The following is a 24,896-nucleotide window of genomic DNA, read 5'->3' as shown; positions in this document are numbered from 1 at the left end:
TAATTTTCATAGTATTTCTCTTAAAAACTTAAAAATTTTCTCATGAAGTTACTATCTGGTTACTATTTAGTAAGAGTTTTTTTTTTAATCAAATGATAGGTTCGTAAAGCTTTGTGGTCAATGGAAGTATTGGAGTGTTATCAGCAATATGTTCCTACGATATAGTGTCTTCTGGTTGAAGCATGTCGCGTGCTAACGAAATGTACAAAATATTGGATAGAAAACTAACTTGTGGTAGGTTAGTCTTAATTTCAATAAAGTCTGAATCCAAAGAACTGACTCTAACATGCAAACGAAATCAAGGAAAACACTTCAAATATCTTTTTGTTCTTAATGTGTTTTACATAAAAAATTACCTAAAAAACAAAATTATTTTTTTTATTCTAAGACTGAAGCAAAAAAAAAGGAAGACTGAAGCAAAAATTTTTTTTTGAAGATTTTTTCTGGTACATGTTTTCCCAAATATCATAAGATAGGGTAGAGTTGCTAGTAGCCGGCCCCTTAAGGATTGTGTCTCATAAAATAAAGCACAGAAACGTCAAATATCAACATTTTCGAAAAATTCTTGAAATGAAATGTACTTTATTTATTAATTTTTCGGCGTCGTTAAAAAAAAGTTAATAATATTTCCCAAAAATATTTTATTTAAGTTTTTGTATAAAAAAGTCTGATTCGCCTAAATCCGGCCTTTGTTTCCTATTTTCGGCCATCTAGTGTCCCATTTCCGGCCGCTGACTTTATTTGGTCAAGCTTAAATAAATTGAATGTTTTTTATTTAAAAATTTTGTGTTTTTTAGAATTTAGAAACAATTTTGATTGATTCAAAAATGTACTTATTTTTTCCCATTTTGTAAACTTTTATCAATAAAAGAGGGCCGAATTCAGGAAACTCTTGAATTTCAAAGTATTTTTTTGTGTTCTATCTCCAGCCCCCCTTAAAGTTACCAAAATTCACATCTTTTTCCTATTAAAAAGCTATTTTATTTGAAGAATAATATATATTTAATGATAAAAACAACATTTCAAAGCATTAGCTCGGAAATTGTTTCCACAAAACACTAATTACGGTAGTAGGTTTCGGCAGTAAAATTACAAAAAAAAAAAAAACATACCCGATTGGATCACTTCACAAAAAGTTATTTTTTCTAAGAAAACTGAATAACAAGAATAATAAGAATAATGTTATTTTATGAGGGACATTTAAAAGAACAGCATAAGAGCAAAAATTTGGAATAAATCCTACGAAATCACTAGTTATAACGATTTTTCTGAAAAGTGGCCGGCTACTGGAGACGGCCGGAATTAGGCAACTCTACCCTATTACATGAGTTTTCAAGTAAACTTGTGAATAATTTTTTTCTTTATTATTATATTTTTCATAAGAATAAATTAATAAAACACTATGTTCATCAAACATTTGTGGAAGAAAATTGGACTCAAAATCAAAAATCATCAATTGCAAGAGGTATAGAGCTATTGATCTATGAAACATTTATTTCAAAAGCTTCTTTAGTTTCTGAGCAAAATAATGCACAAATTTCAAATGGACTTGACCCTTTTATTATTCTGAACGCCTCATTTACAGATAAATTACAAAAAACATGAGTAAAGGCATACTAAAGTAAGAGTTTTCTTAAATCATAGATAAATATTATCAACATTGCAGATAGAGCGTTTCTTTGAATTTTTTTTTTTGTTTGCCTAAAATTTTCGTTTCTATATTCCGGGACACCCTGTGTATCAAGTTATGTATTCATACCAAAAATAAAACACAGGACTGGTTGCTAAAAATTTTAAGACTTCTTTTATATTAAATTTGGCAAATATTTATATGAGTTCCAAAACTAGTAAGAAATTTCTTTGGTTGATATGCATTTTTAGAAAAAATATTTTCCAAATCGTTTTAGCCGTTTTCAAAAAAAAGAAATCAAATATAATAGAATTGATTTTTTATTTAATTTTAATTTTTTGATAAGAAACATTTTAAAAAATTGGTAGGAATGCCACCTGAAACCAAAATTTCATAAAATATTCTACGTCCCGTTTTTGAAAATTTGATTTAAAAAAAAAATCTGGTTTATAAAAGTTAACATGAGTGCATTGCATATGCACTCAATGGTATGAGTTTAAGAGTGGGCTTTTCGGATAAATATCAGCAAGTAACACCATTAAAAAAAAAACCTTATGGTATCAAGTATCAAATATATTCGAGATGTGGAATAAAAGCTTTTTTTTATTCAAGGCTGAAAAGGCTGTTGAAGTGTTGAAGAAGTATATCACAAAGATCCCATCCATACCTACAAAAGTGTAAAAATTTGAGCTATTTGAGAACGAAATCTTTATTCCGATCCACTTGAGTTTACCAACTTTCATCAGGTTATGCTTGATGGTTGGTGGTCAAATTATTGTAACATTTTGAACAATACAGATCGATTGTGATACTTTGTTGATAGTTAAAACTGTAATGAATTTCGACAAGCTTCAATCTAAGAAAGGATATTTTTATATTAAAGTATAGCTTCATTGTTTCTGTCATCAAGAGTGAACAAAACAGAGTTTTTCAGTATTTTCGTTCATCAGCAATATTTACATCCGTTTTTGAATTTTAGCGTTAATTTCTACAAGTTGCCAAGTCAGATACCACGATCTCTTATACTTTTTTCGTAGTAATTTATCTTCATCGAATTTAGTTATTTATGTTCTTAGAGACACTGCAGTCAAAGTGTCACTTGACCTTGCGCGCAGAGGAACTGTCATTTTTTATTTCATGGATCGCAGAAACGGCAAAATTGATGATTTAGCTGGACAAAAGTCAAAATTTTTGATGATCTTGTGTGCTTGTTCAAATATGTTACCACGTGCTTAAATGTTTACTGAACTAAAAAACAGTAAAATTAATAATGCACCGTTATTCACTTTTTTGCTAGAAGCCTCGGTACTTGGTACTTGTTCTTATCACTGTTTACTTAAATCGTTACTTTTGCCGTAGGTATGTGGATCGATAGGGGTATATATTTAAAGGCTTAAACAACCCAATTTCTTACCACCCGATCATTGTTTTAAGGGGAGTTATTCACAAAAATGCATTTTTTGGGATATTTTGCTTCCAAGCAAATATCTAAGCTCCAGTATGTCGTAAACTTAAAAATTAACATGCAAAATTTTCCTTATAATATTTCCTATCGTTTAAATGTAGTTTTATTGAATTAAAGTGTACTCAACGAATTTTAAATTCGGTCATAATTAAAACGTTTTTAGCTGTATCCAGTAGGTACTGCCGTTCTACCGTATACATCCACTACCCACTTGGCATTTTCTGGGCATTGAACATTATTTTAACCAATTTATAAAAGATTTACTTTTAAGGGACAACATTAATAAATCCGAACTAATCCTCTACTGTTCACTAAAGTGAATGCGATAATTTCATTATTGAGTGCTGTCATTTAAATTTGAAGTTGCATAGATAGATGAAATTTTGCATGGATAAATCTACTTGTGAACGAAATTTGCGGTAAAAAAACCAACGCCATTAATAAATGTTTTCTTGTTGAAAGAAACAAACTTTTAAATTCGAAAAATTAACAAATTTCTGATGGTTTAGTCGAAAAAAAAGTCCTTTATTTCCATTAGGTAATTGAGAAATAACTATTTTGTTGTCATACTTATCTACACATTTTTTCTAAGATATTGTAGCTAAAATTATTTCCCAAATAGACATACGTCTTACAAACAATTGTTCATCCAAAACAAGTTCATCACCAATTTCTAAGTAATTTTCATCATCCGAATTAAAAGGTTTCCAATTCAAGTTTTTCAAATATTCATCCTTGGAATTATTTGGATTCCTTAAACAAAAAGTTATTTTAAAATGTCATTTGAATAAATAATTATGTGACCTACCCAGTTTTAGCAAACTGAGTCCACATTCGTGTAAGTCTTTCGACAATTTTATTTTCCGGATCCATTTCCGAATAAAGTGGTGCCAATCGAGGGATATTGAAAAGATACAACAGTTCATCATGGTGAACAGATCCTATGGATTAAAAAAATGTTGAAGAGAAAAATTTAATTCAATTGTGTTAATATTACAGTACCATATGCAGTATCATCTGGAAATTTAAAATCACTGAAACGTCCTTTGTATGTAAAACAGTAATAATACACTGGAATATATTTAGCAAGTAAATTGACTTGTCGATGAACTGGAAATCCAATAATTGCATCGCTTAAAAGCTTTTTTTTTAAATAAACGAAATTTTTAAAAATCTTTTCAAATTGAATAAATTTATATATTAACCTTAGCAAAAGGTTCAAAGGGAGTAGAGTTTGTAACAATTTGTTTGTCAATTTCATAAGCTGCTCTTAAAAGGTTACTGATTTCTTTTGAATCATTGGTATTTCTTTCATAGCGAAGCATAATAGGTGAAACTTTTTTCCAATTTTCATTCATCTGTTTGGTAATATTACTATCCATCAAGTTATCTTCGAATCAAAGTTAATTTAAAAAAAATTAAAATTAAACCATGTCATACTTACAATATGCAATTCGAGCAAATTCATCCTTATTTCTGCCAATAATCAAGGGTATTTTCTGAAAATCTCCCTTTTCAAACGACTTTAAAGGATCTTCTGTTAAAAATCTTTCTTGGCCAAAATCCTTCTCAATGACTGGACTCCAATTCAATAGTGGATAAAATCCAATTTCAAACATATTATCGGTAGTTTTGATAATTTCTTCAGCAGAAGTCTTTGAAACGGTGTGATTGATTATTTAGAAGACTTGAATTTAACACTAAAACATACCTCTTGCAGACACTTTACCATTCCATTTTTGTCATCGATTGGACAATTTACTAATTTAGCTTGTTTCTTCGCCAAATCCAACTGATCTTCATTATATTTCTCCATTTGAAATGGTGATCCACTCATTGCAATAACTTTATGAAATAGACCTTTTGACATTGGAGAAACCATGTGCAAACTTGCACAGCGGCTTCCTGCACTGTAACCCAATAAGGTAACTGAGTTCGGGTCACCTCCAAAATTCCGAATATGATCTCGAATCCATCTCAAAGCTATAACTTGATCTTTAAGTCCAGCATTTCCAGGTGCTTCAGCAATACCAGCTGCTAGGAAACCTAGTGTACCCAATCGATAGTTGATTGTTACCAAGACGATATCTCGATCCATTAGAAGTTCGGGTCCAGCATTATTAGTTCGTCCAGAAGATCCGTATAATCCTCCAGGATGCAGGAAAACGACCACAGGTTTTGATGCATTTGAGCATAGGTTCTTGGAGTAAATATTCAATCGTAGACAATCTTCTGAATTATCAGGGGAATCAAATCGACCCTGAGGGCATCTTGGACCATCTTTTGTTGCATCAAAAACCGTAGGTTTCCATGATTCTACTGGTTGGGGGTTCTTAAATCGTAGTTCACCGATAGGATTTTTGGCATATCGAATGCCTCGAAAAGCGTTAAATTCTTCTCCTAATCGTGATTTTAGTTTAACACCGCGTATTTCTCCAAGAGACGTTGAAACTTCAATATGCGAAGGAGAAGCTTTTACAACAAGCGCGGCACACAGTGTGAAATAAAATACTGAGAGCATTGTGAATTCGATTTGAAAACTTAAATTGATTGAAACAGCTTTTTATAGAATCAGTGCATTTCGCATATGAATATTTAAATAGGGGAATGGGGAAACCCCGCATCAAGTTCAACAACATCTGCGAGTTTACTTTGAATGTGAACCTCGTTGTTCTTTTATTGTTTTTATTTACTTTTTTTTCTGATATTGAAAGTAAGTAAGTAAGTTTTGTTTTGTTTTCTTTTTCTGCTGATACAGAAACGAGTTCTACTTCCAGTTAATTTCTGTTGCATAATCTTGAATTGATCGGGTTTTTTCTGAAGAAATTGAGATTAATTGCACCATTTAGTCAAGTCAACAATACGTTGTTCTTGACAAAATAGTTACAATAACAATTTAATATAAACATAATTACCACTTTTAATAATTTCTGACTTTTAATTGAAAAATATAAAAAAGTTGAACGTTAATAATATTCTTAATGTGCTGGGCCTAGTGTCTCAGCAATTAAGGAAATAGTAGTAATACGAAATTGGGAACATGTTCCTTTCTGTGTCGAAAAGACACCCAACAGTCACAAAATGACAGTTTCAGGACGAAATAAAGTCTTGTTGAAATCTTATGCTTTGGGATAACTCAATTCCCGCTCCAAGTAAAACAATCCAACTGAGTATAGATATTTTTTTTTTAAATTTTTATTTGTGAAAATAGCAGAAGATATTTTTCTTCGCAAACTTTTTCAGCTGACAGAAACACGAATTCTGTATTGGACGGAATCATCAAAGAATTTTTTGACGCGTGCTGTTACTCACATATCAGATTCTTGCTGAAAAAGACAATTTCTGACAAACAACTTAGATACTAGATTTTTATCAAATAGGTCTAATTATAGTAAAAATGTGCTTTAATGCACATGAATTATAATTTTTGCAACAGGAAGAAATTTTTAGGGTTGCCATCTGATTTTTTCTTCGTATTACAAAATATCTAAAATTTGTAAGGGTCTCCTTTTGAACAATTAGTTATATCGTTTATGATAAGTAGGTATATAAAATTTCTCCGAAAATTGCAATGTAACAGAGTTCTGCCATTCTAAAGTAACGAAACCCTTTTTATCTCGTTAAAGATACAACCTATTCTCATTTTCTCTAAAAGGTTAAACTAATCTAATCATAAACTAATGGAATCATTTTGATGTTATTACTTATTAATACTTAAAAAAAATTTCTAAATTCTTAAAAAACAAAAATTTAAATGAAAAACATTCAATTTATTTAAACTTGACCTAACAAAGTCAGTGGCCCGAGATGAGGCACTAGGTGGCTGACAAAAGGAAACAAAGGCTGGATTTAGGAAATTCGGACTTTTTTCTACAAAAACTTAGGTAAATAAATTATTTTTGGGAACAATTATTAATATTTTTTTTTTTTTAATTTCACCGAAAAAGAAATAAATAAAGTATACATTTTACTTCAAGAATTATTCGAAAATGTTGATATTTGACGTTTCTGTGTTTTATTTTATGAGAAAAAATTCTTAATCCATACTTTGAATGTACATAGTACATACATACATACTTACATACATACAAAAATTTAAAAATACTGTCCGAAAAATTCACATTGATCCGGGGAATAGTTTTGGAGAAATCAGTGTATTTGTACAATGTACAGGTGTCTTAACATAGATTTAATGGTTCCCAAAAATTTTTAACGCGTTTTTTTTCTCGAAATGGTGGTTTCAGTGAGGAAAATATTTCCGAAAAGGCTGGACCGATCGGCTTGAAATTTTCACACGATCTTCTTATATACTTTTGTCAGGTAATGAACGAAGAAAAAAGATTTTTAATAATAATTTAATTTTTAAGCTACTTTAAACTTTAAAGTGTAATTTTTTTTAATAAAAAAACCGATTTTTTTTTTGTGAAAAATAAAAATATTTGAAAATTTGTGTTATATTAATTTAGATAATTTGCTATAATTATACTTCACGGATTATGAAGAAAAAAGATAGATTTGTAGTCTAGTACCTACTAGTTAAATATGGTGATTCTTTGTGGCATGTTTTTATTTAAAAAAAGATAATAATAATTGCAATGTACCATTTTTCACGGGTTATTAATCATTTTTTACTGGATTGATTTGTTCGAAAATAAAATTTCGAAAGTATTTGGAAGGAAGTTTTTATTTATCCTGATGTTTTGCTTATAGATCATAGCCTTGTAAATTTTACCAAATTTATTTGCTTCCCATCAATAGTTTAACACTTTTATTCTGTATTATTGCACGATTTTTTATTTTGTTTTTGTTCTAGAAATGCAAACATGTGTACTCTTTCCGAATGCTTTGAATTGAATTGCATGAAATGGTTTTTTCTATTTTAACAATCTTTTACAAACAGACAGACCAACAACAGGACTATGTATGTTAGAAATCCCTTGATACTGTGTTTGTTGTTGGTGTGCCACAATCGCTGTCAATTTAATAAGACAGCTATCGCTTGTATATGTATGGCACAAGAGGCTTAAAGAGAAGAGAGTGTATGAATTCGAACCTACATATAACAGTTGGTAACATTTACCATTGTTTGTTCACGTATAATGACGGAGATTCTATCTGGTTTTCCTTCATGTTCCTGTTGAATTGGAATACCTTATTTCTACACACTTGCAAACAACAATCTAAAAGGATCATTGTGTGGTGTTCTTTTGAAATTCACATATACGTAATGTGTGTACAATATGTTTTGAGTGTGATGTGGTGTCTTAAAGTAAAATCGACAAAAACCAATTCAATAAAAGTGAACATGAGGACAAGAAGTGTGTTATTCTTCAACAAAATATACATTTATAAGTACATTTGTCAAGTAAGGACATATACACACTCTGTAGAAATAGTCACTATCTTTCTCCAAGTCTTCGATATATTTATGGACTTGCATTTGATTGGTGGAATGTTTATTGATTTCAGAGAGTTTCTATTTCATCTTTTCGTCTGTCTTCAATATTTTTGTGCACATCTGCCAATAAATACGATAAATTGACATTTTTCCTTTTTTTTTGAATGAAAATAAAAAAGTATTTGATAGATATTTGTTTTCTCATTAAATCTAAAAATAAAAAGAAAACATCAACAAATCTAGACAGAAAAATTGTACAAAATTTTTAAAAATATATGTTCATAAACCCAGATAATAGAAATTGAGAATTGAAGGGCAAAAAAGAGATAACCTTAATGATGGATAAAGTTATAAGACTTATAAGATATTTAGTAACAGATTGAAGAATTTGATAAATAAAATGCACGACTGGGTCGCACGTACTTGCTCTTGTAGTTCAAAGCATCTTTATCTTAAATATCTATTGGAAATTTAAGATTTTGTGGAGAAAAAAAAATAAAAACAAAAAAAAAACTCGAAAGTTAAAAAAATTCAATTTTTTAAATATTTTTTGAAAAACTTTTTTTTTTAATTTTTTTTTACATTTTACACTTCAATACATATGATGTCTGTAACTTTTGAAAAAATTGACTTATGCATTGATGAAATATATGAACTTAAAAAACATGTCAATTTTTGAAAAACGGCAACGCCATATTTCCGCTCTCGGCATTTTTTGAGAAAAACTAAAAACGCAGTTTTGTTAGAATCAATAAGAGTATTCCGCACACCAAATTTGATCGAAATCGTTAGAGCCGTTTTCGAGAAATTTGCAATACCTCGAAAACGTTATATGGGAGATATGCGTTAAAATGGAGATATTAAAAAAATAAAAAAAACGGACCTAGGGAATTACGTAAAAATCATCTGTACCAAGTTTCAAGCAAATCCATCCATCCGTTTAGGCCCTAGCTCGATGTACAGATGGACGCACAGACGCACAGACGCACAGACGCACAGACGCACAGACGCACAGACCGACGGACGGCATGACGAAAACCACTTTTTTGATCTTCTCCATCATCGTTATGTTGGTTTTGATTAAAACCTCGATTTTTTTTTTCTACACGAAACCAATACTTGCCCTATAGAGCAAGTAAAAATACATCGATGACACCATGGAAATTGTTGATGGTAGAAAATTTCCTTGAATGAATGGAAAAGGAAGGATAAATTACCTATTAAGTATCCTAGTTTAAAAGGAACAAAATTTAATGAAAAGGCTAGGTTTTTGTCTTGCATTCTATTTTGGAAACTTGTTATGCATCAAGACCAATGTCAAATGGCCATACTCATTTTCGGATATTGCAGAATGCTTTTCAGGAGATCCAACCCTTAAAGTGGGGATGAGCACTTCACGTTTTTGGATCGCCTGTCTGGTGTTTCGTGTTTGGACGCGAATAAAACGTCTGTCATCGGTATTTTTGTAATCAGGAAGACAAGGGCAACATGATATAACCAATTTTAAGTGGTTATGTCAAGCCTTCGTCTTCGAAAATAGAAAACATTTTTGGACTTTATTTTAAGGTTTGCGTTACTAAACAAAAACAGCGATATAGTTTTTTTCCATTTGAATCGGTGATTGTTAAAACAACATAAGTGACAAATTTTTTGAAACCACTTTTATAACTGTTTTGCATTGCTTATGGGTATAGAGCTAGCGTTGAGAGCAAAACCAACATGATTTGATATTTGGATCATATAAAATTTCGAGGTTAAAATACGCATTTAGTGCTAAAACAACATATCTTTTCTGCCAATTTTGAAATTGAGTGCTAAAACACCTTAAGTACTTCATATTAATTTGTTTTTTTACATTCAACGCTGCAAAAACGAAGTAAGTAAACTGTTGTTTCTTACAGTTTTTCGATGATTTAGTGTCAGTCAGTTGTTCGCGGTCATTCGAATGGAATTGCATCTTTCAAAATGTTCTTGTTAATAAATTAAATTGGTACCAAATGAAAAAAACTATATCCTAGGAAAAAGTTTTACTATGAATTTTTCTCTGCATTTGGATTAAGAATGTAAGATATTGCAATATTAGTATTGGTAATGCATCTTGCAATGTGTAAAGGATATATTGAATTAAATTTTTATTTTGAATACAAAATATGATGCTCTGTTATTTTCCCTGAGCCATTAACTTCGACATTTTGTTCTAGAGTTTTCAAGCTATTAATACCAGCAAAGAATACCAGCAAAGAAAGAACAAAATCAAGGTATTTAAACTCAGAGAAAATTACAAACCATCATATTTTTCACTTAACAAACATTAAAATTACATCAATGAGACAATCCATAAAAAGTGTTAAATGCAAAAATGCATTTTATACTATTTTGAAGTACCTACGTCACAAGGATAAAACTTTTGCACAATATTAGTAAGACTTAACTACGTCAAAAAATAACAAATTCATTGCTGGCCGTGGAATGTCCACTTTCGCCTATTTGTTTAATGTTCTTGCTTTTTAATGTATGTATTAATAAAATTGCTGAATTATGATGGTCTTATATTCATTTCCATTAAATTTGCTAATACTTTGGATGTAAAATGAGTGTCAAAACAACATTATTTCCAAGTAATTAAGTGGTTTTGACTCCCAACAAAACGTCGGGTGTTAAAACAACATATACAAAATATTTATTTTTTGTTAAATCTTCTTTGATAAAGATATTTTTTTAAAACTTTTAGTTAGTTTCAACTCCCAACAAGGCCTCTAAACCGAATTAAAAGCTAAAATTGTCAATGCGGTCGCGTCGTCAAAAATACAGAGTTTTTTGTCTCTCCTGAAAAAAAAAAATGTTACTTATGTTGTTTTAACAATCACCGATTTATTTTTAATAAAATATTTTGTGGGATATCTTCTTCTTATTAATTCAGTCAAACTCTCTTATTTCTTTTGGTTTTCAAATTATCATGGTTTTCAACCAAAATGAGTAAACTAATATTTTACCACAAATCAATACTGCCGTAATTAGCAAAAAGGGCGCATATCCATTTTTGTAGTTTTGAGATAAATGCATTTTACTGTCAAGGGAAAAGGTTGAGAATTGTAAATGTGCTCAATTTCAAAAATGATTTTAAGGAACTTGTAGTAGGAAAATTATAATTTTTAGTTTACACAATAATTATATATTGTTCAAGCTTCTCAAATGCGTATCTAATTTTTTTTTTAATTTTTAGAGTTAGTAATAAATGCATTTTTCCATTGAGGAATACATCGTTGTGCTCATCTTCATTGACTATTTTGAGCCACTTGGAAATGAAAATGCGCTGTTTTTAGATAAGATATAAATGAGGAATTGTTTCAGGGTGTCAAATATGCCTTTAACTCAATTTTGGATTTTTGGCTCATGCGCCCTTTTTGCTTAGTACGGCAGAATACTAATGGCATATTTTGTTAATACACGATAAGAAAAATAACTGAATTGAAAAGGGCACAATCTTAAGTCTATTACTACCTACATATGCAGTTTATAAAAGAGCATTTTGGCGTTTAGTTAACGACAAAACAACATTCGGGCGACGACTTGTCTGTCAGGTGATTGAGTGCGAATAAAGCGTCTATTATCGCTTTGTTTTTGAAATCGATGAGGAGAGAGTGTCAGGAACCCTCTAAATTTAAGCTAATACACTCACTAAATCAATTTTAAGAGAAATGGTTATTTTGTTGCACTTTTTCTGAACAAACCAATTATTCCATGCAGGCAAAAAGGAGGAGATATTCATTTTGTCTGTTTTTTTTTGTTAACGCTTGTTACGTCATAACTTTGGACTGAGTAAACCAATTTTGATAATTCTTTTTGTATTGGAAAGGTGGTGCCTGTATTGTGATTTCGTTCAGTTCTGGCTATATAAACTATGAGAAAAACCATAAAACGTAGTTTTGATCCATGAAAGTTGATTTTGTTTTTTGATAAAAATGATTATTATCACTACAATAACTGGAACCAACTTCGTTATAATATGAATCGGTTACCTCTCACACAAAAATTCTGCTGCCAGGTCCTAGACGGACAAGTGTTGGACAGGACTGCGATGAACTGATGCCAGAAGTCTGGGATATGAAGCCAGCTTCCACCACCTAGAAAAAAAATCATGTGTACAATTCACACGTGGTAGAAGTGAAACCTTAAAAATTATTTTTCTTGCATAAAATAAAAATCGAAAAAATGTACCTTTTTTTATTCCATCACCTTTAAATCCATATCTTTTATATGACAACCTAATGAATTAAAAAATAATACATTTTAAATCATCTGAAAGCTTATTATTTCACCTCTTATTTGACTTTTCAATCATGTTACTACCATGCCTACAAAAAAAGTAAGAATTTTTTAAAGTCAACCATCTCGAAATTTAAAACTGAGATGTTTTGAGGTATTTTCACGTTTTTGATATATCAAATGAAAGTTAATATTATCCGCATGCGTATTAAACTTAAATAAAATTGTCATGTGCCCTAGATCAAAAGATATAACGTGTTTAGAAAAAGAACATCTTTTTTTAGTTATCACAGTATTTTGAACATTAAATTAAATGAAATTCTGCACGATTATAGTTTATTTAATTACCTATCTAAAATAAAAATTTCATCCGTTTATCTATTAAAACAAAAAAGTTATAACAAGTTGAATGTTCGTGTCGCGTTTTCGTTTCATCTTGTTTCAAATCACTACGATACTAAAGAAGTTTTCACTTCAAAAAACTAACATGAAACATCTTTACATTAAAATTGAAACAACAACATAAAAATTTTTTTTTATTTTTGTCGGACTTCAGCTCTTGTTGCATTTTTTTATTAACATAGGTAATTAAATAAATTATAATTGTACAAAATTTCAAATAATTTCATATTCAAAATTCGGAGATAACGGTAAAAAGATGTTCTTTTCCAACACACGTTATATCTTTTGATCTAGTGCACATACAAATTTGATTTAACTTTAATACGCAAGCTGATAACATAACCTTTTATTTGATATTTCACACATAACGGTACGTGCTCTACAAGTTACACAATATTAAATTGAAAAAATTGAAAAATACCTCAAAACACCTGTGGAGATCTGTTGGCGATTACCAGCCATCTTTTTAAAGTCGTCATGGTTGACTTTAAAAAATTCTAACTTCTCTTGTAGACATCTTTGAAATTAGATTTATACATCATTATACAAGGTGAAACAATAAGCTTTCACATGGTATAAAATTTGTTATAGGTTGTCAAACAAAAAAATTGAATTAATAGCATGAGAACATAAAAATAAATGTTTTTTTTTTGCTTTTTTTGATGAAATTTCATCGAGTTTAAAAAATTCTAGCTCTTTTTGTAGATGTCTCATAGACTTGATCGATATATATATTTTGAGCTAAGACAATAAGCTTTCAGATGGTGTGGGTTGTTATTGGTTGTTAGGGAAGAAAATAGATTTAATAGCGTGAGGAGATAAAAATACGTGTTTTTCGCTTTTCTTGATGGAAATTGATCGAGCTCAAAAAATTCTAGCTCTTTTTGTAGATGTCTCATAGACCTGATCGATATATATATTTTGAGTTTAACAATAAGCTTTCAGATAATATAAAATTTATATAGGTTGTCATATAAAAAACATGGATTTGAAGGTGATAGAATAAAAATAGGTAGATTTTTTCTATTTTTTTTTTTGCAAGAAAAATGATTTTTTAAGGTTTCACTTCTACCACGTGCGAATTGCGCAAATGATTTTTTTTTCAACATTAAATCAACGTTGAGCATATTACATTTTACGTTGCGCTTTTTTCCACAGTGTAAATCGGCTGCCACCAATGTCGTTTCACTAGAGTTTTACCGTAAGTGCGGAAAAGTGAGACATAAAAGTTAGTTTTAATGAAATATATGGACTCCGGTGACCTCTCCGTGTACGTGCCAACCATTTGCACAACCTTGTTTACATCTAGCACCGTCATTAAAAAATTAAACCTTTTCTAATTCATGATACGAGTGTAAATGTTTCCATTTTTACACACTTATGTTTCCTAGAAAATATAAATCTCATTTTCTTCATAAATACAATTTAATTAATTAGTAATAAATTGTTATAAATTTTTTCATCTTTCTTAAAAGCAACCGTAATAATTAAAAGAACACAAACAAATATCTACAAAACATGAGCACGAATTAAAAAAAAAAAAAAACGAAAAATGTTCATCATACACCCCAGTGAACCGATTTTTTTTTAATTCCTAGAATGAGTGTTTTCAAACAAAAATAATAATCCTTGTTTTTCAATTTCTAAAAATTATGTTTTTCGTTAAAGACAAAAAAAAAGAGGGTTCGTCACAATTCCATATTTGTATGTGTGTGTGTGTGTTATTCTCATAAAATAAATTATATATTTTCCATGGAAAATAAAATAAATATTTGCTGTGCAATCTGATGAAAATTTCTCCAAAATATAATTTCGATTTTCACTTTATCCCCCATCTCCTCACTCACATGAATACATACATAAATTCAATATTTGGTTAAGGACTTCTTTTGTTTCTTTTTTATATTTTTACTTTTTTTTTAGCTGGAACAAAAGAACTTTTGTCAGCGGATACTTTTGTAATTGTACTTTATGTGCAAACTTTATATTTCAAAAAGAAAAGGCCTACTATATTTTAAGGACTGTCATATCTTACATATTTAATGCAAGGATACAAAAAGCATTTCTTTTTGTCAATTTAATTGAACAAAATATATGACATATTGAAGTGTAAGTGAGAATTTACAGGATAAATATTTATTAGCCCAGGTTCGAATGAAATAAAAATGACCCTCATATAAGCTATTAGATTCCGGGGTGTGCTATTTGTTGCCGCTGTCATTGCCTGTTGTACAGTTGGCCTTCATAGTGGACATTTGACACGCAAAGTCTAATCCGAAAGGTCAGCTATAAATATTATTTTTAACGATGGCTTATCATTAAATATTTTATTGCAGTGCAAACACTTCGAATTGAAATGGAAAAAAAACTGTTTTTATTGGTTTTTTGGTAAATATGGTGTGGTAATTATTAGCAGTGATTACTATGGTAAAGCTGATTTTTGTGTTTTTCCATAACCCTCCTGTAGTTGATTCAAACTGTTTTATTTTTATGTTATGATTATGATTGTGATAAAAAAAAATACTGCAGAATTGATGCATACATAAATCCTGTATTAATAAGTATGTGCTTATGATGTGCTTATGTTGACACAAAACTCAATTTGAATGGATTCATTCAGTGAATGTCATGAATAAATTACTTTGATAAAAATAATAAAATTTACTGTAGGGATAACATATATTACAAATGTAATATATTTTTTTGTTTATTTTGTGAAAAAGCTTGGAAAATATTTATATGAATGAAATCAAATAAAATATACATCAATCGTTGTTTAATTAAAAAAAAAAAAAAAAACCTACAGTTATTTGTTTTAATCCAGGGTGTTAAACAAATCAAATAATGTAGGTATACATATTCATTTTGAAAGGTCAGTGAAGTAAATTGTGAATTGTTGTGACATTTAACTGTTCGAAAATAAAATAAATGAAGCCCACAGCACATGAAATATTAGAATGATCAATATTAATAATCAATAGGTGCAATAATTGATGAGAAAATTGATGCGGAATAATAAATTGGTGTCAATCATTTATAATTTAATTTTTTGGTTTTGATATATCAAGTATAAAATGCGTTATTGTTTGAGGTTTGTTGTGGGAAGTAAGTTTCTGATAAAAAAAAAAAACAAAAATCATTTGGGAAAAGTGTGTAAAAGGCTGGTCTTCTCTCGATGTCCTTGATGAAGAAAATTATTTTTTTTCTCAGTATTTAACATTAACAATTCGTAAGAGGGTGCAAATGAAATTTCTTTACGTTTTTACCGACTTCCTATATTTTTTTGTTACCTCATAACTTTGGACTGTGTGAACCAATTTTGATAATTCTTTTTGTATTGGTAAGCTGATGCCTGCAGTGTGGTCCCATTTCAGTTTCATTCAGTTTTATTTATAAAAACTAAGAAAAACCATAATATCCAGTATCTAGTTTTGATCCATGGAAGTCGGTTTTGTTTTATTTTGATAAAAATGATTATAATTGTGTAGGATGTGAATGTGACTGCTCAAATTTTAGCATATACATTAGGGTGTGTCAAAATGCAAAAGTATGGAATTTTCAAATGTAATAGCTTTTAAAAGTTGCATTGCTTATCAAAATTAAATCTTGAGTTCACAATTTTCATTTTAATTAATATTTTTGGCTCGCTCAAAATATAGGAAGAAATCGAAGAAATTTTGATTTTTAGAGATTTTTGAAACATATGTTTTTGTTTTTTAAATTGCGCCGTTTGGATACAAAAAAAAATATATTAAAGATTTTTAGGCTTTCACGTGAAAGATAATTCCAAGAAAAAACTTTTAAGCTTATATTTGTTGGAATTGAACACTTAGTAAAGAAGCTGCCAAATAATCTCAGACCCAAATACAAATTTTGACCACTATTACATTTGAAAATTAGAGTACTTTTTTCCCTATACAAAAGTGATACACCCTAATATACATAACATTTCTTAAAAGATATCAACTTGCAAGACTTTAGTTTTAGTCATTAGATTTCCACTTGTTGAATGTAGGTATGCTTTATTTTTAAAATGTAATTATTCTAATTAGCAATTCCTTGATGATATTAACTTTCAATCATTTTATTAAAAAAAAATTTAAACGAGTTTTTTATACAGGTTTGAATAACTGATTTATTAAAGTTTTCAAAAAAAAAATATTTTTCGATTTTATAAAAATATTTCAATTTTTTGTGTGGAAGTAAACTTTTTGGCAACTTTTTTATTTAATTTTTTTAAATGTGTCGTTAAATTATGTCTTAGGAATGGCATTCCATAAAAATTGAAATTTTGTATGTATACAAATTATTTAAAAGAAACGGCACTAAAGATAATACAAACCATTTATAATGTTCTTCGTCGAGAGAGTCCAAAATTTAATTGTTAAATACAAAAAACAAACGCTCGCAATGACACTTGCGTTTTAATGTCAACTGACTGAAAAAAAACTTAAGCGTTATTTATTCAAGTAAAAAAGCCTTCTCAGACGTTCACTTGAGAAAATTTTCGACTCCAGTGATGACTCTGAATAAGGATTTGCTTGAGCGAATGTCTAAGATATTTCTCAACTTTTGTAACGACTATGAATTCCGTCCTAAATGGCATTTTTGGGTTGGGGCTCAAAACTGATGTTTTCGAATTTAAAAAAACAAGTTTCATTTCTTACGTTTCTTTTGAGTTTTTGAAGTGAAAACTTCTTTAGTATCGTAGTGATTTGAAACAAGATGAAACAAGATGAAACGAAAACGCAACACGACTTCAACTTGTTATAACTTTTTTGTTTTAATAGATAGATGAATGAAATTTGTACTGTAGATAGGTAACTAAATAAATTATAATTGTACAAAATTTCAAATATTCAAAATTCGGAGATAACGGTAAAAAGATGTTTTTTTCCAACACACGTTATATCTTTTGATCTAGTGCACATACACGTGCTCTACAAGTTACACAACCTTAAATTGAAACAAATTTAAAAATACCTCAAAACACCTGTGGAGATCTGTTGGCGATGACCAGCTAGCTACCAGTGTAGGAAGTACCGTAATCTCAGTCTGGAAATTCGACATGGTTGACTTTAAAAAATTCTAACTTCTCTTGTAGATATCTTTGAAATAAGATTTATACATCATTTTACAAGGTGAAACAATAAGCTTTCACATGGTATAAAATTTGTTATAGGTTGTCAAACAAAAAAATTGATTTAATAGCATGAGAACATAAAAATAAATTTTTTTTTGCTTTTTTTATGAAATTTCATCGAGTTTAAAAAATTCTAGCTCTTTTTGTAGATGTCTCATAGACCTTATCGATATATATATTTTGAGCTACGACAATAAGCTTTCAGATGATATAAAATTTATATAGGTTGTCATATGAAAACATGGATTTGAAGGTGATAGAATAAAAATAGGTAGATTTTTTTTATTTTTTTTTTCAAGAAAAGTGATTTTTTAAGGTTTCACTTCTACCACATGTGTTGTTGTTTTTTTTTTTTTTATATATATAATTAATTTAATTAAAAAATTAATTTTTCTTTTATGAATTTTTAAATACAGGTTTTGATATTCTATCCAACTTTTTATTAAAATAGCAAGTACGTGCAACCCAGTCATGCAATTCATAAAGTTAGCTTAAAGTATTTGTCTATATCTCAGGCAGGAAAAGAGTTACAATGGTCTTATTTCCAGTACATTTTGTAATAGATAAAATTGAATATTTAAATAAAAAGGTAATGGAGTTTAAATTTTTGTACATTATATTTGGCTATTACCTACCTTTAATGCAAACTGCAACTTTTCAATCACAGACGTTCGATAAATCGGTTTACTATTATGAATTCAAAATCAAATGAACTGCATAACAACTTGCTAAGGGTTATTTTTTTCTGCAAAATCTGTTAGAGACAAACTTGTAAAGCAGACAATTACACAACTATTAATTTTACTAATATTTTTTTATTGTTCAGAAAAGAAATAAATCGTACTCAAAAAAAAATTATATTTTAGATGTCGAGATGAATATAATGTATTTGAAGTCTTATAAAAAATATTCACCACTAATTGAAAATTATGTAAATCTCTACTTGGTTTGACTTTTTCAAAATAAAAAATGACAAAAATATTAAATATTTTGTGGATTGCATCATAACAAAAAAATACTTTCACATCCAGACAGGTTCATAATTCAGTGAAATATTAAAACAATGTTTTTTTTAGTAAAAGTATCACTGCTGCTAAAAATCCTCATTATAATAAAAAAAAAAAATTATAGCTAAAAGCACTGCAAAGATAAAATGTATTTGATTGACATATTCACATTCAGTCCTTTCTTTCTATACCTACATAATAATGTAATTTGTGTAAATATTTTAATGAATAAATTGATGTCTTTTCCATTTAAAAATACACATTTTTGTTCCAAATTTGAATATGTTCATAAAACATATAAAATGCTCTCTAGCAATTCTGAAATTCAAAAGCTAACATTATATCAATTTTTTATGTGTAAACAAAATTTATTACGTGCAACGAACACCACAGGAGAACTCAAATAAAATGAAAAATAATTCCGTAAACAAACAATAACAAATTTTTGAAATAAAAAATTCAAATTCAGTTCCTTCACCATCAAAACAGCTGAGTTCTGGATAGGAACAAAAGTTGATCATATTGTTTCTCAAACTATATACCTACTCCAGCTGGGGTTCATCTATTTTTCGTTCTTCAAAATTGTGTTTATTCCTGCTGACTTTTATTGCATTTTTTTTTTATGAATCCATCATATAAATGTCTGAGTTTTTTTTCACAGAAGGCAATAGTATCACCGTCACGAAAGGAAATTCAAATAATTTTACGATCACGAAATGGGCCAAGAAAACTTACGTACGCACGTCTTTTTCTTGGATCTATGTTAGCGTTTAGTGAAGATACAGTTGTTTTAGTCATATGTAGATGTACTTATTTCATCTTATGGTCGTGTAAACATCAGGTGTTGAATTTTTTTTTAATCATTATTACATTTTTTTTTTTTGCTGCTTTAAAGAGAAACGTATGTATTTTTAACTTTGAAAATTGTTGATATTCTGGATAATACTACGGGCCGAAATTTATGGTGATTAAGTTTCGCACATCTGCATTGGATTTGTTTGAAGATTTTAATTGTTTGTGTTTAAAAGTTAAATCTTTTTGGAACACTATTGACAGACATGTGCCATTAACATAAAAAAAAAAGAAAAAAAAAACCGAATACTCTTGCTAAGATAAATAAATAACACTTTTTTTCTTGTTTAAATTTTGTTCATTAACAAATGCTCTGAAACAGAAAGCCGAAATTAAATTCAGATTTAAAAACGGAAATATAGAATGTAAACTAACTACAATTAGGTAATAGAGACTGGGCCCAATTGTATATAGAGACTAGGTCAAAATATCACAACTCCATAAACTACCGTCGAAAAACCGCGAGAAGCAGAAAGGACACGAGTAAAAGTTTATCTGTTTATCTCCATTTTAAAATTTGTTTTGGTGAAAATTTAAGGGGTTATTTTTCAAGAAAAAAATCTTGTACAATAAGATTCCATCTCCAAAGTTGATATTACTTATCGATGATTATTTTTAAATAAAAGATTTACTTTTATATAACTTAGCCCATTTTAACAACTTTATGATAGCAACATATTTAACGACTTTATTTAAAAGAAATAAAAGTTGTGATTTTGTTGGTGTCTTTTTTGTTAGCTAACTATATTCTTTTAAAAATTGCTCAATTTGTTTTGGCCGTGCTAATTTTTGACTTTGAGGTAAATTTTCTTTGGAGAATGCGTAGCAAAGATAACGCATCTGCCTCACTTTGTTTGTTATTTCTTTGAAACAAGCAATATTTACCTGAGAGGTATTAAAAATGTCCGATCAACTAGGGTAACGTACCCAGTGACCGACACCCTTAAGGGATAATTTGTGTTTGAAAATTCATAACTTTCTCTACACTGCTTCAATTTTAATTATTTAAATGGTAAATTTAACTATAAGAAATGGTTTTTAAGTATAATGAAAGAATAAAGAATTTAGTAATTCCTTAAAAATATCAAAATTAAAAATGTAATACCTTACCGGTTTTTTAGTTACCGACACCATTTTTTCAGTAGTGGACACCCGATTTTTTTAGTAATGGACATCCATATCTAAGCTGCATTTACACTCTTGGTTTTATCGCCGGTGTGTAAGATGTCCGTTTTTGAATTAGAACCGAACAACAAGACGGTTTTACTACTGACATTCTCTCGTTGTACGGTGTTAGTTCAAGAAGGAACATCGTACACCGGCGATAAAACTGAGAGTGTAAATGCAGCTAAGCATTCAACTACATTTAATGCACTTTGCAGATCTTCGTCTTTGTTTTGCTTCTGTTTTGGCCTTTTTAAATAATAGCCTGAAATGTCGACGCCGACGAACACTCAAGTACTTGAAAATACTGTTTAAACCTAGCTTACAGTTCAACTTATAACAAAACTTAATTTTCAATACCTGGGGTCGAATCACGGTAAAAGAAAAAGGTAGGAACAGATAGCGTTCATACGTTAACAACCGTGTGCCGTGATTCGACCCCTGTTCTCTGTTCTACTTTAGGTGGGCTATTCTGGTTCTGTAAAAAGTTTGATGAAAATAGTTTTCATCGATTCTGATTCAGTGGAAACATGGAAATTAAAGTCAAAATTCTATCATATGAAAATATTTTCTGTGAAAAGAACAATACGTACCTGCCATGATAACAAAAAAAAAAAAACGAGCTCAAGCCCACATAAAAAGACTAGCAGTCGAGCAATACAAACAACCGTTGAACTGCGTACCTAGGTACATATATCAAGACACAAATTTTGATGGGAAAAGGAAATACATCCTTTTTTTTAACAAGAAAATTAAAAGTTGCCATAGAATACATCAAGAATTATATTTTTACTATCATACGTTAACGTTTTGACTATTGCCGTATCTATTTAATCAGTAGAAAAATGTAGGGACAGTAAGCTTAAAAACAAAAATGGAATAATAAAATGAAAAGTCGAATGAAAACTCCGATTATGAAAATTTTATCATTTCATTTTTTCACAGAACCAGAATAAGGACCAAGACAAAACGTTACATGCCTTAAAATTAAAAAGAAAGATTTAGGAACACAAAGAAGATTTGACCTCAAACTTGAAGGTGGAAGTTTTCTTTGTAAATTAAAAGCTAGAACCTATGTGTGAACTTAAGGGAAATAAAAATAGGCAAACAAGGGCTAACAATACACACACCTTGCATAAACCGAATGAATCGTTTTCAGATTCCTTTCACACTTTTTTAAAGTAATTTTACACAGTCGAAAGGAAACCCACTTTATAAACTTATTTAAAAGCGCTACGCGATGCTTTGAATCTTTTGTTTTTTTACACGGTGAACTGTAAACTAGGCCTTAGGAGCAAACAAAAAGTGGTTTGAAAAAAATTGGGCCTTTTCGGCGAGATCTTTTATACTGCTATTCTGCAGAAAAAGAACGGTGTCCATAACTAATATCATCAAACGTGTCTAATTGCGCCAGTTATGGACACCAGTGTCGGTCACTGAATTTCGTTGAACATTATATTCTAATTATGAACACCCCACGTAAAATTAAATTATGTTATTATTTTTGTAATAACTTAAATTGAAATAGATCTACAAAGCAATTCTCTAACAAAATATTCAATTTTAATTTTTGTACCATATACAGATATATTGTTTAAACAATGATTTGTACTTACGTCTTTCTTAAGAATTTCTCAAGTTTCATGCACTTCACAGAGGTTCGAAACTTGCCCCTTTTATTACAACAAAACCAATCGCTACCAACTATGAAGTAAAGTGTTTTCTGATGGAATATACATGCCTGAACGCGTTAAAAATAGTTTTCGTACGCTACACCCTAACAAAACCTTAAGAAAACGGAAAAACTGTGCCAGGTGTCGGTAACTGGCAAGGGTGTCGGTCACTGGGTAAATTCTGACGAATTTACCCTAGTTTCCAAAGGAAATTTTAAGTAATTTCTTGAATTTTCGTACCCCACTACACTACTAACGCACCTACTCCTATTTAAGGTAATTTAGTTATACCTTAAAGGGCTGTGAAATTAACTACCTATAAAATCAGAACTCGCATGTATACATTTCTTTCGGTTCTTGTACGTGCATAAATGATAGCGTTACACGTTACTTTCCTATAATATACGTACATTTTTTGTATTTTGTGCGTTTCGTATTTTTCGTACATTTAGTATCTGTATGGTAAGATATTATGTAGGTACCTACGTGTGGTAGTTAAAATATTTTTTTTTAATTTCGTTACTTTCGTTGTATGTAAATGATGACTATGGTAACGCAATTTAATAGGTAAAGGTATTAAGAAAATGTATATTATTCAAATTTATTTGCAATTCAAAATGTACTTAAAAATTCAATGTGCCAGTCTTTAAACTATAATAAAAGCATTAAAAAAAAAACTATATAAAACTACTCATTGCTGAATGTACTTCAGCATCTATTTTTTCATTTCCATTTCTCTACTAATCTTTCTGACGTTAATGGACTTGTGTCGGAAGAGAAATATATTGCAAATGACCTTCAAATATTTTTATTAAAGAATTACTCTCTCTGTATGCATAATTTTATTTTGGGAATTTTAATATAATTTTGAAAACATTGCTTGTATTTTGTGTGTTGTTAAGTTTGATGGATAGACAGACTCGATGAGCGATGGATGCATCAAAGCCAATTTGTTATTTTGTTTGTGTCTATTTTGTCTGGATAATTTTACTTGGTAGAACAAATATATGACATCAAAAGGAGGTCTAATTTCATCCTCCTACTATAAGAGGTGCAAATGTCAATAAAGGTCAATTGCATTACAATGTATTTTAATGTTATATCCATAACGCTAATTTTACTGGATCCACTTAGAACAATTAGAACCTACTGGAATATTTTTTACAAAAGAAGAGGTTAAAAAAAGGCTCTAGAAAAAGGAGGACCCTGCGATATCTGTTACCGAAAATGTAACGATTATAAAAAGCTACTATTTTGTAGGTACCGTTTGAAGTGGAGTATTTAGGCATAAATTCATATGCTTTTTAAATGTGAGTGAACAACGAAGGTTTTTATCGACAAGTTTAACATAACACCAAAGGTCGGAAGGTTAGATGGAAACGGTTGCATGACATGGACTCGAAAACAGACTCAGGGTTGTCGAATAATCAAAAGACAAGGAGATGAGATAGTTTTCTGATCAACAAGTGGTCAAAACAATTGAATTATTTATAAATCTTAAAACTTTTTCCGCAATATTATGGGGCCAAATGATTTAAATCACTATCTGGTAATAAATAGCTTATAACCGGATTGCAGTTTTTGCCTTACAAATTTTTGGAAAATTTGACATCGACCATTTTAAATATTTTTGATATGCTTTTATTAGCTTCGCTTGTAATTAATTTACTAACAATAGAATCTTGTAACTAAATTTTGACCCACTTCCACTTATCGTATCGAACTGAAACTTTGTACATATGTACACATATGTAGTTCAGATGACAAAACAATATTTTAGTGGTCCGGACCATGGGGAGGGGCATTAGGGGGTCTAAACACCAAAAATCAATTTTAGCCTACTTCCAATTATTATCGTATCGAAATGAACCTTTATACATATATGTAGCTCAGATG

At 29.6% G+C, this 24,896-nt stretch overlaps 2 protein-coding genes across 4 annotated transcripts in view; one reads left to right on the top strand and one right to left on the bottom strand.

Annotated features, from left to right (window-relative positions):
* The window catches only part of LOC129917829 (diacylglycerol kinase 1), a 186,931-nt gene that overhangs the window by 13,179 nt on the left and 148,856 nt on the right, over window positions 1-24,896 (top strand). The window lies entirely within an intron of this gene.
* Window positions 3,613-5,684, bottom strand: LOC129917894 (juvenile hormone esterase-like). The gene is made up of 6 exons (XM_055998103.1): window positions 4,807-5,684; window positions 4,540-4,750; window positions 4,301-4,485; window positions 4,098-4,236; window positions 3,904-4,036; window positions 3,613-3,848 (listed from the first exon to the last, which is right to left on the bottom strand). Exons 1-6 carry the CDS (start codon window positions 5,614-5,616, stop codon window positions 3,683-3,685), a joined length of 1,644 nt encoding a protein of 547 aa, XP_055854078.1. The 5' UTR covers window positions 5,617-5,684; the 3' UTR covers window positions 3,613-3,682.

The sequence above is a fragment of the Episyrphus balteatus genome, chromosome 1 (assembly GCF_945859705.1).
Source record: "Episyrphus balteatus chromosome 1, idEpiBalt1.1, whole genome shotgun sequence".
NCBI lineage: Eukaryota > Metazoa > Arthropoda > Insecta > Diptera > Syrphidae > Episyrphus > Episyrphus balteatus.
This window is presented reverse-complemented; position numbering and strand designations above follow the sequence as displayed.

Coding starts and splice junctions, on each gene's coding strand:
- LOC129917894 (XM_055998103.1), bottom strand. CDS start 5,616: ATGCTCTCAGTATTTTATTTCACACTGTGTGCCGCGCTTGTTGTAAAA. Junction 4,751..4,806: donor TGGTAAAGTGTCTGCAAGAG/GTATGTTTTAGT, acceptor ACCGTTTCAAAG/ACTTCTGCTGAAGAAATTAT. Junction 3,849..3,903: donor ACTCAGTTTGCTAAAACTGG/GTAGGTCACATA, acceptor TTTTTGTTTAAG/GAATCCAAATAATTCCAAGG.